The 20571-nt window shown below is 37.6% G+C and overlaps 2 protein-coding genes across 4 annotated transcripts in view; one reads left to right on the top strand and one right to left on the bottom strand.

Annotated features, from left to right (window-relative positions):
- SON (SON DNA binding protein) overlaps positions 1-11052 on the top strand; it is a 30846-nt gene extending 19794 nt beyond the window's left edge. Inside the window, exons 7-13 of one of the 3 annotated variants that reach the window (XR_827244.1) lie at positions 1952-2062; positions 3079-3195; positions 6510-6589; positions 7209-7356; positions 9148-9219; positions 9321-9436; positions 9954-11052. Coding sequence is in view for 2 of the 3 variants with exons in the window: in XM_010862269.1 (XP_010860571.1) it covers positions 1952-2062; positions 3079-3195; positions 7209-7356; positions 9148-9219; positions 9321-9436; positions 9954-10112 (723 nt within the window). In the remaining variant the exon portion in view is untranslated. Of the gene's footprint in view, positions 1-1951; positions 2063-3078; positions 3196-6509; positions 6590-7208; positions 7357-9147; positions 9220-9320; positions 9437-9900 lie in introns of all 3 variants that reach the window. The other 2 variants (XM_010862269.1, XM_010862271.1) reach the window with 2 other exon arrangements.
- Positions 10804-19877, bottom strand: DONSON (downstream neighbor of SON; the record flags this gene model as incomplete). The annotated part of the gene is made up of 9 exons (XM_010862274.1): positions 10804-11892; positions 12810-13022; positions 14196-14394; positions 15241-15345; positions 15454-15535; positions 16159-16337; positions 17551-17729; positions 18636-18839; positions 19773-19877. Coding segments are annotated over 9 exons (1404 nt in total), but the record flags the coding sequence as incomplete, so codon positions are not given.
- Positions 19878-20571: the final 694 nt, after the last annotated feature.

Genomic DNA, 20571 nt, shown 5'->3' with positions numbered 1-20571 from the left:
GGAATTTTCAGAGCCATCTTAACTACATTTTTATGGCTAATTTACAGTTAGAAATTGTGGGATCAGAGCTTGGCTTGGTGGTGGGTAGGTACGTTTTCCATAGTATCTCTGAATTTCAACTTTTTAGAATAAAAACCTATTATTTATACCTAAACACCCTAATGCTTAGATTTGTGGACGAGTATGAAACCCACAGTAATTCTGGCAAAGTTAAAGAATAGTATTTCACACATATTTAATGGGCCTCCAAAAATTACTTCATCATCTTACCTGACAGGTTTATGAAATACCTACATCTTACCTGACAGGTTTATGAAATATCTAAGGCCAAAAAATAATGTGATTCTGATCTAAAGTAATCTAGATTCCCACTTAAAAAGTCACAGCAGGTGATCACAGTTGTAATAGAATTGAAAAGTAGACGTGCTGAGTTTTTTAGTGTTTCAGTCTGCCTTTACCTGTATATCCCCAGAAATGTTCCAGTTAGTGTGGATAATTTACTAAGTTAATTAAGAAATTAGGATCTTTTATTAATGAGATCTGTGAGCAGTCTGATTACAGAATGAATTCAGTTTAATTCTGCTTTCATTTAAAGATGGCAGATATATAGAAACCTGTACTTTTTGGTACCTTGTGGAAGAAAATTTTACTTATGCTAAAGGAATGATACTAGGTGACTCAGCAAGATAACTAAGAATAGTGAAGATAGGAAAAAGGAAGATTAGTAATCCTTATGCATGAGATAGAATTATTCTCTAATAGTCACTGACTCTTAATTATATAGGTCTTTAAAAGAAGTATTTCATATTTAACTATATAGTCAAATTACAGGTTGCCTTAGTTTCGCTTTTTAAAAAAACTTATCTGTTAGTTTATTTTAACTGACTTCCTCATATTTGTCACGTCCATGCAGTTGCTACTAGTTATTCTTTTTATATGAATTTAGGAAAATCCTCCCATGTCAGATAACCATTCTCCAAAAATGAATTTTCTTGGATGAGATACTAGAAAATATTAATGGGTTTAGTAGTGTTAGAGGAAAAACAAGTATTAAGAATTGGTGAGTTGACACAAGTCATCTTGAGCTCTTAATAATGTTAGAACTAAACAGCATCAAATACTTGATATTTTTTTTTCCTCCTATGGTTGAGCCTTCCACAAATTTGGTAAATAGGATATTTGGTCTAAAGATAATCCTTGAAGTTTTCCTGGATATTATGAAAAAGTTAAGTCGCATCTGCTTAGCATCAGCTTTTACAGGTAGAACCTGAGCACTCAAGAGGCGAACCTAAGGCATTTCAGACATACTTTAAGTGCTCCGGCCTGATACTTGTGCACCCCACAGAGACAGTCTTAACTCCCATCATCAGTGCACATACTAATGAATGGAAAACCATACATAATGAATATATTCTTTGAAGAAGCTGAGTTCTTTGTATCAGACTTGATGAACCACCACAAGTATGTGAAAACATGCAGACATCAGTAAAGGAACGGTCTTTGACATGGCAGTGGTTTTCTGCTTGCTTATTTAAGAACCTTGCTTATTGCCTCTGAGGGCTGTGCTGAGAAGCAGGATAAAATGAAACTCCAATGATTATTTTGTTAGAGAAGGCGAGAGATTTTTAAGTTTTTCATGAAACTTTCTATGATTGTAGTTTGATGTAGTAGAAAAAAAGAAAGCAGTTGGATTTTGGATTGAGTTTATCTGCTGCCTGATACTTTGTAACTTACCTTAAACAATCCGTGTCTATTTTCCAACGTTATTTTACCTTTTAGAGTCTTCTCCCTGCTTTACAAAATTATATATATACACATTTTTATATATTTGTATATACAGAATTTTATATAAAACTGGTTTTTGACATGAAGCAACAAAAGATGTGAGCAGTTTTCATAATTTAGGGAGTCTTTGGTTATTTGAGATAATTATCTATGTTTTCTTTCTTAGCCTGTGGACATCTCTACAGCAATGAGTGAACGGGCACTTGCTCAGAAAAGACTCAGCGAGAATGCATTTGACCTTGAAGCTATGAGCATGTTAAATCGTGCTCAGGAACGGGTATGTAGTGGTTTTAATGTCTAAATGATATTTCACTAACTAGAGGGTTGTGACATAAGTAAACTGTGGCATGCTGTTGACATGTAGGTCTTTGAAAATCATTTATCTAGCAAGCTTTGTTTAAGTGAAAGTGATTTGGGGCTTGATTATTCAGTAAATGTCATATACTACGGGGCAGGAACTATTTGAGAGAATAAAAATAGAAAAAATTACCTGCCCTCATAGAGTTTGTAATCAAATACATAAAAATATTAGCTAAGTACCCATAACAGCCTTGTGAGTTTGCATTTAGAAAGAGTGGCTAAGTGAGGCCCAAGGTCACAACATTAGTAGGGGAACTGGGATCCGAACCTAGACAGTCTGAATCCAGTCTGGGTTTTTAACAGTGGACAGCTGCTCCATACATCCTCTTTCTATGGTAAACATATGGAGACAGGAAGTACATGTTCAGACAAATAGAAAATATTGCCTGACAGTTGCAGGTGTTCAGTAAATATACTCTGAATGAACGACAACTAATCCTTTAACCATTACAGTGTTTGAATGACCGGTTTCCTATATTATGTTTTAAGCATGTATCTTGAATTGATTGATTTATAACACTTAAGAGAAAGTAATTAAAAATTGAGGCTATCAACATTTATTATGCATTTATGAGATATGTAAGGAGAGCAGGATCCTTTACCATGTGAACAATTTTCTGTATATATTCATGTATCTGTGTGATATTTTGAAGAATAAGTATCACAGCCATGCTTTTCAGTTGTTAGATATATATTTTAAATTTGTTATTATTAATGGGATCCACTGAACGGTTACTGAACTGCTTTGGAATGTTTAAGAAAACAGTTTTAAAGATACAGTAAATTCAGTATATATATTTTTTAAAGTTAAATATTTAAGTCTGTTATTTAGTCTTTGTGGGAGCCAAATAAACCATTTCATTTAGAGAATTAATACCAGTGGCATTTTAATGAGAGAAGTAATTTTACTTAATTGAGGCCTTTTTTCTTCAGATTGATGCCTGGGCTCAGCTGAACTCTATTCCCGGCCAGTTCACAGGAAGTACAGGAGTACAGGTTTTGACACAAGAACAGTTGGCCAATACTGGTGCCCAAGCCTGGATTAAAAAGGTACACAACATATGCACATATAAAAGTGTCCATGTACAAAGTTAAAAATTTTAAGAAAATGTTTTATTAAAAATGCATAAAGAAGCCAGTGAATTTAACTAAAGTTCATGAGTAAATTTGCTATGTGTATATACTCCAGGATGGACAATGAAGATGGATTGATCCCTGAGACAATGGCTAATGTATAAATACGGCTCAAGAGCCACTCAGTTTATATCCTACTGCTCCTGGATTTTGTGGGGGTGGTTTTTAAACTGTGTTTTGAATGCTAACAGTGTATCTCAGCGGCTGTTCAGAATATTCTACGGTTCCTGTTGGACAACTGATCTTATGATTTCAAAGCAGTAGTTCTCAGATTTTTTCTCATCATGGGATACTTTATTACAGGTTCATTTTTGGTGAATCACTGCCCCCAAGAACCTTCTGCCACTTGGTTTTCCATTCCTTGATTCCTTTGCCCTTCTTTCCCCTTTCCTTAGTGCCCGTCCCTCCTGTAAGCGCCCTTGGCCCCTAGTCCTCACTCCTGTTGTGACCTCCAGCCCCAGGTCCATGTGGTTATCAGCTCTTGGTTACAGCAAGTGGTTGGGAGCCCCCCTTGTCAGCGCTGCATGTGGTGGTCTTGCCAGGGGACTAGAAGGATGGGGGAGGATGGCTGAAGTGTGGGGTGGGTGGTGCTGAAGGGTGGCGAAATTGGCTGGGATGGGGGTGGAGAAGACTTATCTGTGGACCACCATTTAGGCCCTGGTGGCCTCTGGTGATCCACAGGTTCAGTTTGAGAACTACTGATTCCGTGAAAAAACAGGAAATGTAAGACGTAAATGCAAGGGAGAGGACGGACGCCTCGTGCTGTGAAGATGTAGGTGCTCCTGCAGTGAAACATGTGAACTCCACCTACGGCTGCCTCATTGTTGGGGGAGTCTTAGGTGGTTACCAAGGGCTTTCTGAAGAAATGGGTTCTGGCGAAGGGATGTGGCTTGGTTGGATGGGTGATGGGGAACTTTGTTTCAGGAGTACTGGCAGCATAGCAGTGCTGAAACAGGGAGGCTGCCTGGTCTAACGGATTGGGAAGGTTTCTTAATGGCGCTGTACTCCTGACTCCTGTTGTGATCGTGGCAAGTAATTACTTGGAATTTCAGTTTCCAAGTGCCTTCTTAACTGCCTCGCGGGGTGGTGATCGATGTAATGTCATGGGTAATAGAGAACTGCTGAGTGCCAGTGAATGAGCTGATTTTTTCTGAAAAATCAGATTTTTGGTTGCTTTGGACTTTTTAATCTCATAACATTTCTTTTTTCAATTTTGATAGCATTATCTCTGGTGATCTTATTAACAAATTAATATAAAGCATACCCTTACTTTGCCTGCCCCCCTTTTTTGGAGCAGCAGAATAGTTGCACTAATAAGTATGATATACTGTGAGTACATAGTCAGATTGGTTAAAAAATGAACGTAGTTTACTAGGGGTTGGTGTTGGAAAAAAAGATGAAAATTAGGAAATTTGGATTAATTACAGTATTTAAAATATGAAAGTGATTCATGTAGTGCTTGAAAAATGGCTTTCATTGGGAATAATTATAAATGTACATAAATTTATTTTAATTTAATACTATCTGATAGTGAAGCTGAATACTCCATATTTCAGAAAGTTAGACTTGAACCTTTTATGAGTGTTTAGGCACATGATAATTAAAGAGTCATGTACATTACTAGGTAGAAACTTAAGAATGTGATTCCGTTGCAAAGTGCTGGTCTTCATTTGTACATTGAAGTTCTGATACATATATATTGCTGAAGACTTCTAAACATCACATAACTTTTAAAAATGATTAAATTGGGTTCCTCATAAGCTTTCCTTTTTCTTTTTGACTGCTAGTCCTTGTAGACAGTTGGCAGATCATTTAAAATGTAGATGCAGATCATATTTGTTAAGTTACCACAAGATAAAGATGTGTTCATTTATCACACCAAATTTTTGAATAATTACAGAAAAGTGCTTTCAGGAAACTTCTATTTGTGTGTTGCTGAAAAATACATGCTGCTAATATCAATTAAGGCAGGAACATTTTACTCAGAAAAATGAGCAAAAACATGGACAAAGTCATTAGGCAACTATAATATTCATCTTCGTGGTCAAATATCACAAACTACTTGTTCATTTAGAAAACTTTTTCAAATGTTCATTCATACAGTGTTCCTTGCCTTCCTGTAGGGCAACACCCTCTTAATGTTAAGGACTATAGGGAATGCCAGCATTCTCCATATTCTTTTTTTGTTTGCTGCAGTATACTCTTACATGAAAAGGAATGGGTTTTAGTAGTAAGAAAAAATTCGAATGGTTATTGATTTGAAAGAACCTTTATTTTCTGAAATGATTTGGACATGACCTGATGAATATTGTTTACTATTGTAGTCTTACTACATTAATTAGCTTTTTGTTTAAACTGTATATACACCCTGGTGTAAAGAAACATTTGAAGATAATAGAGAACAGAAACAGAAACCTGCGTTATTTGGGGATTTGTGTTATACTCTGCACAGTTGCCCTTTTTTTTAGGAGTGTTTCCTGGAAAAGAGGGGCGGATGAACCTGAAAGTAAGTAAAAGTCATTCTAGGTGTGTAGAAACAAGGCAGTTGGTACCCAAGCATCAAGCTAACTTTTCTCTCTGTACATCAACACTGCATGGCCTGCACCACATAAGGAACTGAACCAGGGCTATGTTTTTACCTCCACAGCTGCCTCCTTCCATCAGAGCACCTTGTTGAACTTAATGTCTAGTCACATACCATTGGCATGTTTTCTCCCCAGCTTATAATTAAATAGCTGGGGGGGGAAAAGGATACAGTTTTACTACTGTGTAAAACCAAAATTTAGTAGTAACTTATCAGTAGAGGAAATGATTATACTGTGTCCAGAGCTACCAAAATTTTTGACTCCCTCTGTTGATAAGTTAAATGACTTTTGCTTACATTTGCTAGAGAATGTAAATGTAAAATACTTGGTAACAAGGGGAAACAAGACATGATTTGGAGATTATATTTTAAATGTTTAGAAAATGACCATAAAAATCAACAGTAGAATTCAGTCGTTTGTTACATATACATGGATGCCCTTTAAAAAGAGGCATCACTTATTTCTTAATGTGTGGAAACAATTGACTGTTGACCATGCTAATGTATATAGTGTTGTGCATCTTACGACATTAAGTGGTTTGCTGCTTTGATGGAAATTATGGTTCAGTGGGTTGGATACAAGAGAGATGATTGTTCACAGAATAACCTGTGAACTTTCACCCCTCTGTATGGAAACTTGTTTCAGGGCCAAATCCTTGTAGCTGTCTTCTTGCCCCGGTCAGTGCCAGCCCTACTATTCACAACACTGCTGCTACCGAGGCCTAGGTATGTAAACATTTAAGGAGTTTTTTAAAAGTCTTTTAACATCAAGCTAGGTTTTAAAAGAATTCAAATTCAGTTTGGTTTAATTACAGGGTATTGTATGTGCTATCTTTTTGCTTCATAGGGATTTTCTAAGTAAAATATTTATACTTATGGTAGAATGGGGGAAAAAGCTTTGGATAACAGTATGCTTCTTCAGTGTTCAAACTATTTCTAAATGATGGCTGGGCTTTATTCATTAACTAGGTACACCTGGGACAATTAATATTATTGACTGTTTTAACATTGCCTTCTTTTTATTTTGCAAGCTAAGAAGAGATACCAGTGAACCTAAATAGTGGACGAAAACAGGAGTGTTCTATTTTTTTTTTTTTGGAGGGGGGCACAAGGGCCACTGTTTTAAAACTGCCATTTGACGTATTTGACTTTTAAAATACTGTTATGTTTATGTGAAAATAATTAGAACATACACACTACAGTATGTATATAAGTATAGAAGCGTTTACTTGCTGTAACAGATCTAGAAGTCAAGTAAGCTTGCTTTCTTTACAAAGTTACACTGAGTCTGTAGTCAGATTCTAACTATAAACTGGGGATCTTTTACCTTTCTCTCTTTGGATAGGATCAGTTCTTAAGAGCAGCCCCAGTAACTGGAGGGATGGGAGCCGTTTTGATGAGAAAAATGGGCTGGAAAGAAGGAGAAGGATTAGGAAAAAACAAAGAAGGAAATAAGGAACCTATCCTAGTTGATTTTAAGACAGATCGAAAAGGTAAGATTGATTCTTTTTTTTTGTAGAATGTTTATTATACCTCCTTCAACATTTAGGGTTTCCTTACTATTATAAATTCATAAATTCTTCTCATGTCAGTGATCCTGAACTGGGGCACTTCTTATAGTACAGAGTTAGGAATAAAATGTTTAACCCATTTTGAAAGCTTTGTACACATAATAGGTGGAGACACTAATTTGAGGGTAAAAGGCAGCCTTTGTTATGTGTAGTAGGTTTTTAATTAGGTTTTTAATTATATTTCATATTTAGAAAGTAGGATTTCTTTTTTTTTTTTTTCTTTTGACAGGGAACATATGCTTCTAGGATTTATTCTGTTTCTAGAATTTATTATTTCTAAGATTTTTATTCCACATATTCTCATTTCCTGTTAGAGTTCTGTTTAGTCTTCACTTTGTAAACCCTTTTGCATGTCCCTTTTTATCAAACTTCAGTAGTTGAGTGTTGAGGCTGGAGAATAGACCAACTGCTGACAAGCGTTTCCTCTTTAACACTGCATTTTTATACTTGGAATAATGTCCATTGTAGAATCATACGGGGCTGCCAGCTAAATGAGATTTTGTTTAAACCAGATTTTTAAAAAATCCAGAAAATTTAAAACTGAAATGTATTTTTCTTATCTTCGTGATCAGATAGTTTAAGTTGAGGTTATTTAATGCAGTTAAATTGTCATGCTAATGAAACAACTAGCTCTAATCAAATTATATATTTTTAAAAGTGTTTTGTGAAAAAGAAAATAGAAATAAAAATGTTTTGTATCAGAATCTCTACATTGTCATCCAGAAGATAACTATGTTGCCATTCTGTTCCATATTGGAGTGAATTATTATATTGTTACTCAAAAATAGGCCAGAAATAACACAATTCTATAATGTAGTACTAGTGAAAACATTAATTGAGAGAGAGAAACTGAATGTCACACTGACATTGTACTGCTTTTATACAAGTTGAATAGATTCTTTGTTAACAGAGGGTAGTTTATTGGTAGAAAGCATCCGTGGGTACATTGCATAATTCTAGGGAATAGTCCTTCGGAATTGTGCAGCACGGCCTAGTTTTGGGAAAGCATAGTGGCGGAATTTGTGAAGAATTCTCTCTAGCCTAAATGGAAAGCATTGATTTTAGATAGTAAATATAGTAATATAGTAAATAGATAGTAATATAGCTAAGCCCCTTTTGGAAAGGGAGGCCAAGGCTGGCGTCTCTTGAGTACATCTCACATTTGAAGTCAGAAAGGGCTAGTTTGCTGGAAAAAGAAATGGAGAGAGCCTTTTTCACTTTCCCCACTTCGTTTTGGCCGAAAATCCTTGAATTTGGGGGAGCATTCTTAATCTGAGCATCATTTTTTAAGGGATGAGAAATCTTTAGAAATCATTTGCAAATAGCCACCTTTTTTTGCCACTAGTTTAAAGATGGGGGAGCCTGGTGGGCTTCCATCTATGGGGTCGCACAGAGTTGGACATGACTGAAGTGACTTAGCAGCAGCAGCAGCAGAGTGGTTGTTAATTATGGCAATTTATATATGTATTCACATATTGTTTTTCTGAATATTTTTATATAATTTCCAATAAGATAAATGAAGTTTGGATATATGTATAGAAATGTCAAAACAGATTTATATAGAAATCAAGAGTAGTGAGTGTCTGTTGAATATTTTATTTGAGGGCATGGATTGAGGTTAAGATTCCTACAGAGGGAGTAGTTGTTTTGCCATATTATACTTTTAAATGTTTTGAAATTTATTCAGTGATTGTTGATTTTTTTTTTTTAAAGGTCTTGTTGCAGTAGGAGAAAGAGCACAAAAGAGGTCCGGAAACTTCTCTGCTGCAATGAAAGATCTATCAGGTGAGAGTACGATTTTGCATTTTCTCTTGTCCCACCCTCCCCTTGAATTCATAATTTGTTGCCACAGGTGTGGAGATAATTAATTATTTTTTCCTCTGCAGGCAAACATCCTGTGTCTGCCTTGATGGAAATCTGTAATAAGAGAAGGTGGCAACCACCTGAATTTCTCTTGGTCCATGATAGTGGCCCTGATCATCGCAAACATTTTCTCTTTAGGGTAAATATGAATTTTTGCGTTAATTTGATAACTTAATGTTAGAGGGTGAGGGATCAGCATTTTGTGATCACAGGGTTAATGTTGTGGGCTGGGAGTGTGAATATGTGTGGGTAGAGTGGTAGAAGTTTTAAACATTTAAGTATGCTTCCCTATTTTTTCAATATTGGAGGGAAAGATGTGGGTACAATCTGGTGAACAATTTGTTGGCCTTTTCTAGTGGAACATGGGGAACTGAGTGGTTTTTAATCAGGTTTTTTTCTTTCCCTTCAATTTGGAGACATGCTTTTAAATTTGCAGTCCCTTTTCCCAAATGATTTGCTTCTTTTGGGGTTGAGATTAATTTGACTCACATAGTATGGGTTTTATATCTTTAAGTTATTTTTCTAGCATTTAGTGAAAAAAAATACAAAGCTAATAGATATTAAAGTTTGATGCTGTTCTTATTGTATGTTTTTCTTGAATAGGTATTGAGAAATGGAAGCCCTTACCAGCCCAATTGTATGTTTTTCTTGAATAGGTATTGATAAATGGAAGCGCTTACCAGCCCAGCTTTGCCAGCCCTAATAAGAAGCATGCTAAAGCCACAGCAGCTACTGTGGTTCTTCAAGCAATGGGCCTTGTACCAAAGGACCTCATGGCTAATGCCACTTGCTTCAGGAGTGCCTCACGTAGATAGATTGAGGTTTTATATTAATCATTTCAGATAATTTTACTCTGCATCAAAATGTATTTCCTCTTTAATGTTGTAAATATTTGGCAATTTAAGACATTGTGTAAAAAAGCAATCTGTACAAACATCTCCAGGCTTTGATTTTTGTACCATGGAAATTGTATTTAACCATACAGGGTTTTGGTATGTTTATATTGTTTACCTTAGTGATGTATTTGTTTAAGTGGCTAACATCCAAACGATTGTTCGAAGGCATCCGTAATCTTCAGTGTGGAATGTTAAAAATAACGCTTTTATACTGTATTTTGTACTATGATGTAACTCCCCTTCCTTATGGCTCGGCTGCTGTAACACTTGCCTGTAATCAGTGAAGGGCTGTGCACCTTGTACTAGTTCACAATGGGTTCTGCTGGACAGATACTGGGCCAGTGTTACTGAGTTAATCAAGCAAGATCTGTTCCACAGGGCTAATGCCACCACCTCCCCTTTCAAATTTTGTAGAGGTTATTAAAAAAGACAGTGGTATGTTGTGTGATGATCAGCATAAAGTCCTGCGTTTCTGTCAGAGCCACTTGGGCCATGAATGAGAAGGGAGTCAAAAATGAAGTCTGACTAGAATTTTACTGCAGAGGCCAAGTACATTTAGTATGGCATTGAGTTGTGATATAGTTTTACTTTGATGTGCATTTTGAATTTCAGCTACATCTAGATAGACGTAAAATGATAATTAAAATGCTGTAACCAACTTATCTAATAAAATCGGCACCCAGCCACTATTTTGTTGACTATGAGAAAGTTTAAGTTTATGTTAATTTTTAGGGTCTGATAGAATATTTCATGTGTATTACAGTGGTATTCATATGCTATGTCTCTAAACTTTATTTTCAAAAGCTTAAGGCCCAAATATAAACTTCTCTGGAATAAATGTGGTGTTTTATTTTCTGGATTACAAAGTGAACACATACTTCTTCACTACTGTTACGTCTTTACCCAATGCTTTTGATTTCTAAACACTTTTATTTAAGAAAATTTGAATTATATATGTATATATATATACACACACACATAAATAACCTACAAGAACATACTAAGTACTGCTTTGTCATGACAGCTGAGCGAACTTTACAACTCTTGACCCTATTCTATACGGAATACAAAATACCCTAATCGGAATGAACACGCATTAAAACAAGTATTTGAGAACAGTGGAATCATAAACAGGCAGGGAAACAACTGAGGTGGAAGCACCATCAGTCAGCCCAGTAGACTAGTTGTCTCCTAAGTCAACTGTTAGTTTTGCCCCAATGCCATTACTCACACTGTCTCAAGATAATTGATACTAATCCTCAATTTCCATTTGCATTGAAACATTCATTTTTCTACCCAGTTTATAATTAATGGATCTAGAGTTTTCATTCAAGTTTTAAAAAAGTTTTATCTTCATCAAGAGAGTAAAAACAAAATTTTAAAACCTTAATCCTACTCTTAAACTTAGTGCATGTAATAAAAAGTTACTGTGAAAGATTAATATCTCTAAACATTTGGGTAACTTCCAAAGTGAACTTTAAAGCCAAATGTATAAGAATCTTGAATTTCCTTGCTAGAAGGCTTTTTTCCTCACAGATTCCTTTTAGGCTTACTTTGGTGTTCAGGATCTCCAATTATAAATGTAGTCACTCATTTCCACATGCCGTAAGGACAATTTTCCCAGTACTGGTGTTCGACAAAGGTGGTCCAGAGTTTTAGGGTGCAATCCACAATTGGCAAGCTCCTCGTGAACAGCCTCCTATGAAAATTTGTAAGGAAGTCAGTAAAAAGCATGAGTCTGAACACTGATGAGTTTTTAAAATTACCATGGGATCTTTGACAGATGCCTCATTGATGATTATAAAGGCAAATTTATCATCATCAATAGAAGCTCACCCTGAGAATTTCTACACAATGACAGCATCCCCAAATGCTAATTTTGGTTATTTTTAGCAGTCTGGCAAACTGATAAAAAGTTTAAAAGGCCTTATAAGTAAATAAGAATTTATATGTTCAAAATTAAAGGCTTTTTAAAAAGTGTGTGATACATATCTAAGAACTTCTGTATCACGTAGAACTTACCAAGTAGCTCTCTCCCTCACCTCCCCCCGGCATCTAAGAAAAACTTACATAGAAAAAAGGCATGGGGGTTAAATAATATCCATAATTATTAATGTTCCAATAATTTATAAAAGGAATCAGGTACTGTTAAGTTCTGCATCCGAAAGGACAACAAAAATAACATGCCTTTTGTTAGGGAAGTTCTTTAGTAAGTGTTTCCTGTAACAGTGTGAATTCATAGAATTTATCTCCTCAAAAAAAACTAAGTCATTTTTCCTTTCCTCTTGCTAATTAATACTTAGTACAGTTTAATAACTGAGAACACCAGTTTGGCTCATCACAAATGACTGATTTCCTCCAGCCATCTAGTTTGAGAGCTTCTCTGATAGCTCTGTTACTAAAAAATCTGCCCGAATGCAGGAGACCTGGGTTCGATCCCTGGGCTGGGAAGATCCCCCGGAGAAGGGAAAGGCTACCCACTCCAGTATCCTGGCCTAGAGAATTCCATGGACTGTATGGTCCATGGGGTCACAAAGAGCACACGACTGAACGACTTTCACTTTTATGTAGTTTGAGAAGACTACAACTAAATTTGTTTACCAGCTGTCTACTTACCTTATCCAGTACATTATCCTTTGGTGGGCAGATATTAAATACAGCAGTTGGCTCATGTGTATACAGTCCTGCAGAAAACGACCCATTCTGTGAAGACTGGAGTAGCATCATCACAGAGTGTAGAGAATGAGGCATAATGGGGCCTGTAATCTCCAAGCTAAACTGATTTCTGTATCCAGAAAGAGCTTGTGTCTTCACATTCACACTTCGAGCCTTCAAGAAAATTTTAAAGAAAGTTATGGTACCATTTAGCTTTTGTCCCCAGCTAAAAATGTGACCAATAACTTCTCATTTGGGCATTCCTCTCTTTAACAGTTAGGGAACAAAAGTAGTTCATAAGGTCCACCACAAGAAAGTTTCGTGGGTAAACCTGTTCAGAAATTCTCAGCTTCCAGCATCCTCTCCTCCAAATTATGAGACTGTCAATGGAAGTACTAGTTCTAGGGAAAATAACTTCTAGTAATGGTATCCTTTGTGGTTTATTAAAGCACATTCAGTGCATAGTATTAACAAAATAAAAAGGTTCTGTTGCTGTTATTCACCATGTAATTCACATCAAAACTGCATGCGTATTTCTTCAACAATATGGAGAGATTGTTTTCACTTAACCATGATCCAGTTTTTGAGACCTACTATAATTTGAAAATGGGGCTTCCCCCGTGGCTCAGTGGTAAAGAATCCACCTGCCAAGGCAGGAGATGTGGGTTTGACCTCTAGGTCGGGAAGATCCCCTGGAGAAGGAAATGGCAACCAACTCACAGTATACTTGCCTGGAAAAATCTCATGGACAGAGGAGCATGATGAGGCTATAGTCCATGGGGTCACAAAGAGCTGGACACGAGTTAGTGACTAAACAACAACAATGTAATTTAACATAACATTCTTGGTTGGCTCTGTTCTTTCAGTGGTTCAGAAAGACGAAATTAACTTTTCCTATAGCAGTAATTAAAATACAACATTTCAAATAATTAGTATAGTTCATATAATTCCTTTGAAACAACTTTATATCAAGGAATTTTTTTACTCGCAGGAAAGAAAATGTGCACCATGTAAAAAGGTTGTGGTTTAGTCACTCAGTTGTGTCTGACTCTTTACGATTCTACGATCCCATGAACTGTAGCCCTCCAGCTCTGTCCATGGGATTCTTCAGACAAGAATACTGGTGTGGCTTGCTATTTCTTCCTCCAGGGGATCTTCCTGACCCAGGGATTGAAACCCATGTCTCCTGCATTGCAGGCAGATTCTCTACCACTGAGCTACCAGGAAAGCCCCTGTAAGGAAGCTGAGCTATTAAAAAAACAAGAATTCATCCTATCAAAACGGGAAAATATGTCTTCAGAAGTTAGGTGATGACAATTAGTACACAATTTCTTTCCTTTTTATTACCTTAAGCATTTGCATTGTGGCACCTCGGAAAGCTACTGGGGATAAGAGGGTTGGTGGAAGTCCTGCCTGTGGACCTGAGGTAGCAATTAAACTCTTACAGTTGATCAAAAAATTTAGCAGTGTAAAGGTATTCATTCCCTTCACCAACACAACAGACTCTGGTCTGTGATCCATTTGTACTTCATGTATCTCTTTACGCCTGAACATGACAATCAAGGAAATTACAAATGCAAATCCCATACCAACAGTAACAGTGGTTATCTTAATCTTGACTCACCAGGAACCCTTTTCCCTACTCCAAATAAAATGCTCTTGCTAATTCTCTTCACTGCAATCATGAAAAGTGAAGTGAAAGTGTTAGTCGCTCAGTTACGTCCGACTCTTTGTGACCCCATGGACTGTAGCCTGCCAGCTACGCTGTTCATGGGATTCTCCAGGCATGAGTATTGAAATGGGTTGCCATTTCCTTCTCCAGGGGAATCTTCTCAACCCAGGGATTGAACCCAAGTCTCCTGACTGCAGGCAGATTCTTTACCATCTGAGCCACCAGGGAAGCTCTTGCAATTATAAGGCATCCTAATAATCAAAATAATTTCTTTATGACCATCTGAATTTGCTAGAAATTGATATTCCTTAGAAAAATGAATTTCTTCTCTAGTCAAAAATCCATTCCATTCCCCTCCCCAAATTTACCCAAAACAGAATATTTTTACTTAAAAAAAACTTTAATTTTTCTTGTTTTACTGCTCTTAGGGGTTTGCTTTTTAATGTCATGTGGCAAGTTAAGTTTGAATATGATCTTAAGGATACTTTAAGATAATAGTAAAAGAAAACTTCCAGTCAATATTACATTGCTCAAGAGAATTCCCTAGTGGTCCAGTGTTTAGGACTCTGACCTTCCACTACAGGGGGCACGGGTTCGATCCCTGGTCAGGGAACTAAGATCCTACATCCTCATCCAAAAAAAACAAACAAAAAAATTACATTGCTCACTAACTGAATTCAATGAAAACCAATTTGAGTTACACAGTAACTGAAAGGATACAGCTTGATAGAAAGCACGTCTGGTTTTTTAATTTTATCTTGGACACCCATCTCTTCCAGCCAGGAAAAACTTTCTTCTTCATCCTCATCACTGATGGCTTGCTCCCTAGGACATTGCTACAGTTAGTTAGGGTTCACATTTCATAAAGCTGTTTCCTCTACATTGAATCCTTAAGTCACATGGATGACGTAAAAGGTTATCTTAATCACATACTCCCCGTGTCGCAAGCCTGTTCCAGACGCTTTCCTCTTCTCAGGGCCATTTTCTTTTATTAAAGGCAGAGAAAACTCAATACCTACATGAGAAAAGAAAAATGAAACTATGTTTTATTTAATATACTCTGAAAGAATTAACAGTCTTGTTGACTTGTAGAGAATATTTGAAAATGAGTTTCTACATTTGATCATTAAAGCAGTGTTTTCCATGCTTTCTTGACAGCAGCTCACAATACTCATATATCTCCTTAAACAAATGGTTCAGGATAATACATATTCTTACTGCATTTGGTAATCTTTCATCGAGTATACATTACTCTTTCACTTTTTAAAAAAGTGCTGAATAAGTCCACTGAACAGACTTCATGATCTACTAACGTGTTGACAAAGTTTAAAAATCAAGTTATTAGAAGAGTGTAGATAATTTGTACTATAAAAGAAATTCTACAGGAGTATATTCAGATTGGGACTTTCCAGCTTGACATATGTTTAGAGACTAGAGAAGGGAATGTAACTTAAAGCTATGTACAACGGATAATTTAATTAAATGCTAAGAAAAAAGACCAAAGTGAAGAAATGAAGTCATTTTTAAAGTAACAAGATAAAAGTTGTAGAAGATAATTCAACTGTTAGAAGACAGTTCAAATTTTAACTTTTAAGGTGTTTACAGTTTGGTATTCTCACTTTAAAGGTATAGTTTTACCTTCGTTTTTCATAGCTTCTCTTATACCTCTAGTCGTAGGAGATATGAGAGCCGTGATTACATCATCTCCTGCTAACCCTGCTGCACGGAACAGGATAGTAAACTGATAGGTACAAACGTAGAAATAAGGGCAAAGTTTTGTCTTCAGCAGGTTATATAGAGAAGTAAAGCTCACAGACCTATGAAGAAAAATATTTTTCTTTAGGCATTATTAAAATGTCAACTCAATATTGAAAATTTCTATATCACTTGATCCTCACCTGATTTCAAACACAATTATTACAGGTAATGGTCTGAATTTTTCCCATGACATAGAACTTGGCTTTTTAAAGGACTGAAATTGGTCATGGGACTCACTGATGAATTCTAAATACTTTAACAAGTAGCGTTTAACATTTAAATGCTTGCCATTTTTTCTTTAGACAAAGCAGTTGAGGTTGATATCAGGTTGCTGACTTTTAATAAGCAGCTTCTACTGATGAGAAGGGACACAGCCATTAACAAAAAGTAATATTAAAGAATTGTCTCTATATAGTCATCAAATACTTATATGCATTCTATAACTACATAAAGAGAGAACAAGAGCTGGGAGTTCCCTGTCAGCCTAGCGGTTAGTACTCCTGGCTTCCACCGCAGGGTGCATGGGTTCTAACCCTGGTTGGGGAACTAAGATCCCACAAGCTTTGCAATGCAGCCAGAGGGGGGAAAAAAGGAGTGAATAAGAGCTAAACAAGTAAACAATTTGAGGAAAAAAAATTTTGGCAGGGAGTGGCCTGTACCACGCAAAATGCAGGATCTCAGTTCTTTGACCAGGACTGAACTCTGGCTACGAGCCCTAACCAGTGGACTGCCAGGGAATTCCCCAAAAGTAAACAATTTGAATCAGTTTAAATTGGTAATCATGGCTGTTGTTTTTCAGTTGCTAAGTCATGTCTGACTCTGTGACCCCATGGACTATGCATGCCAGGTTGCCCTGTCCTTCACTATCTTCGGGAGTTTACTCAAATTCACATCCATTGAGTCAGTGATGTTATCTAACCAATTCATCCTCTGCTGCTCCCTTCTTATGCCTTCAATCTTTCCCAGCATCAGGGTCTTTGCCAATGAGCCAGCTCTTAGCATCAGGTGGCCTAAGTATTGGAGCTTCAGCATCAGTCCTTCCCATGAATATTCAGGGTTGATTTCCTTTAGGATTGACCGGCTTGATCTCCACGCTGTTCAACGGACTCTCAAAGAGTCTTCTCCAGCAGTTAATCATTAATATTTTAATAAAACAATTCAGAAGGACAGAGAAATCCATCTACTAATGTCCAATTACACATCATAAATAAGGAAAGAATACTGCTAAAATGAAAATTCACTATGGGATTCACAAATTTTTATTCATCTTACCAGTCACTCATTAACACGTGCTGCAGGGTTTCATCATTTGACCACGGGGTTGTCTTTCCAGCCATTTTTCTGTCAGCTCCGATACGAGGGAACAATGGCAGCCAAGACAAGGCAGGGTGGAGCCAATAGATGAGGCTCCGCTGGAAAGCACAGCGGAGCTCAGTGGAGAGTTTGGGATCCTAAAATCCAAAGATGATATTGGACAGTTTTTGCCCCATTAGAAACACAGAATTTAATTAAAAAGACATTGAATATACCAAACATTTATTCTTCTGTAGCAATGTGTTAACAACAGTTACAGAGGCTGAAGTGTAGTTCATTATTCGGGAAAAGCTTCCTTGCCAGCAATTACAGTCTGATAACCCACATATCAGAAAGGACACCTGGACACAGAGAGGAGCATTTGCCTGTCTCTACCCTCCTTGAGGACAATGATGCTCAACCCTAGGGCAGGGTGCGTGTATGTAGATAACACTATATACAACTCCTTTGCCTCAAAACTCTTTCAAAAGTAGCCAGTAAAAACCGATAGTCCCAATTACAAATCACCAGGATCTACTGATTAAAAAAGAGGTAACCAAGGTAATCTCTTTTAACCTAGTTTGAGTTGAGCTGCTTGAAAGTAATGGTAATTACATTTTTGAAAAGCTTTCTAGAACTCATTAACTCTACTAAATTTACAACAGACTGTCGCCCAAGGGGGTAAGAGTTAGCGCATTTACAAAATGCAGAATACAGTATATGAGGAAACCAGTAAAATCTCTTTGCAATCCTACTCCTCAATTGCTTTTCATTTCCTTCAATTTTTTTTTCGCAAAAGGCCTTAAAAAGTTTAGTTCAAACAATTCTTGCCTGCAACAATGAGAAATTCTCAGGACAGGTCTGTAAATTTAACAGTTACTCAGTATGATTTTAAAAAGTATATGGATGCGGCATTTGGAAAATAAAATAATTTCCCACGTCTCTGTGTCTTAAATGTCCAAAGAAAAACTTAATGGAAGGAAATATCGCTGACGGTTTGCAGAGAAGTACTTTTTATACTTCATTTGTTACTTTAATGCATAGCTATTTTCTCACAGGATTACCTGTATACTTTGAGGCAAAGTAACTTCTGTTGCCCTGCAATGCTGGATGATACCTTGAGCCTCTTCCTGGGCTTTCAAATGATCTGCCCAGGTAAAGGGTTGAGAAGAGGTGAAAAGGAGTCGTGTTTTAATGCTCCAGTCCACAGGTAACTCAGTACTTTCTGAGGGTGGAATATCAGATTCGGAGAATGATACATGAGGAGTCTTTTAGAAAACAAAGAACACAAAAATTAGTAGAGTACTAAGGAAAAAACCCTTCAATCTACAGAAGTCATCCACTAAACATGCTCATGATTGCTGAAATCTCAAAATGTTATGAACTGTACGATAAATAACACTGGAAACTAATTACACACTGTGAAAACGTCCAGAAGGAGCTACACTAGACCATTAGCAGTGATGGTATCTCTGGAAAGTGGGAATTGTTGTTGTTGGGGGTGGTGGTAGTGTTGGAAAGGCAGTTTTCACCTTTTATTATACTTCTACATAGTTTAGTCACAAGAGAAATACTATTTTCATGATCATAATTTTAAAAAATCTGCTATTGATACTGCTGTCAAAGCACAAATCTTCCAAGCATTTTTTCAAAAGCACTTTTTAGCTTCCAAACTCTGGAGCCAGGGCTAAGCTGCTCCTTGCAGGGAACCTGGCCTCTGATCAGCCTCTCAGGCTGGTTGAAGAAGCGTCTGCTGCCTCAAACACTTCCCCCAAACTGTCTGCTGTCCAGTCGCTGTTCTCCACATTAAAACGACTCTTTTAAGTGATGCTATTTAAAAATAATAGGAAAGGGGGAACTATTTCCAACTGACCTGAAGGCCATTCACTTGCAAGGAAGGGAGACTGGGTCTTGGGGGAACTCGGGATAAGCCTGGAGGCACTGGTTCTGAGTGATGCGTTGGACTTGTTACTACCTATGAAAAAGAAACCTCACCTCTACATCTGCTTTAGCACTGGTGCCATGATAAACAGTTACTACTACATACAAAGTCCTTTACCAAGGCTGATGCCGGTGGTCCTTTCAAGTCTGGTAGAAATGATCACACAGGGCTCTCTGGTAAACGATTTTCCAAGTAAAACGCTTCTCAGCAGTCTGAATTTATAAAAATATACACTCTAATGATATTTCAAAAGTATTACCTGGTGTAATTCTGTAATGGCTGTTCTTTCAGGAACCTTCTCTTCCCAGAGCAAATCATTTTCTTGATTAGAATCTAAAAACTGAGGTGAAAAAAAATGGTCCTTTTAAATTCTAAATGATGCTGGAGTTCGCTTTAAACCTCCAGAGCTTCACCTGGCACACAAGTTTCTCAGTAAGCCCAGGAATTCACAGGAGCCCGAATCAGTGTGACGGAGAGTGTCACTTCAGCTTTGTGTCTGAACTTTAACCATCAAAATGCACGGGGAAGAAGGCAGGTGGTCTGCACAACTGATAACTCAATAATCAATAATCTCAACTCAAAAGATTCAAAAGGTTTTGGAGTAAGACAAATCATGGGGTAAATTCTGACCCCCTGATCAATCCTCACCATTCCTCCAAATCCAGAATAATTTGGAGGGCGGGAGAAGGGACGCACTGAATGCCGCAGGAAAGAGGGTCCTGTATTCTTCCCCTCAAACGGGGGCCTTCCCCGGGTGGCTCCAGGACAACTCGGAGCCACACGCCCACTGACCTCTCATCCCTTCTACCCCGCGGCGGCCGCCCAGGGTCTGCAGGCCGGGCACCGGACTGGAGCGTGGGAGATGCAGGGTCCGCTCCTCGGGATCCGCCAGCCCCGCAAGCCCCGCGGCCCCTCGCGGAGCGCACTTCACGCCGCCCCCCACCCCCAGGGCAACCCGAGGCCGCGGGCGACTTCAACTCGGCGCCCATTTCCCTCCCGGGACGCGAGAGCCAGCCAGCCCTACTTCACGGCCGAATCCACCCCCGGACTGTTACGAG

Source organism: Bison bison, unplaced genomic scaffold, assembly GCF_000754665.1.
Source record: "Bison bison bison isolate TAMUID 2011002044 unplaced genomic scaffold, Bison_UMD1.0 scf7180017864481, whole genome shotgun sequence".
NCBI classification, from domain to species: domain Eukaryota; kingdom Metazoa; phylum Chordata; class Mammalia; order Artiodactyla; family Bovidae; genus Bison; species Bison bison.
Note: the sequence above shows the minus strand (reverse complement) of the source record. Positions and strands in the feature narration are given on the sequence as shown.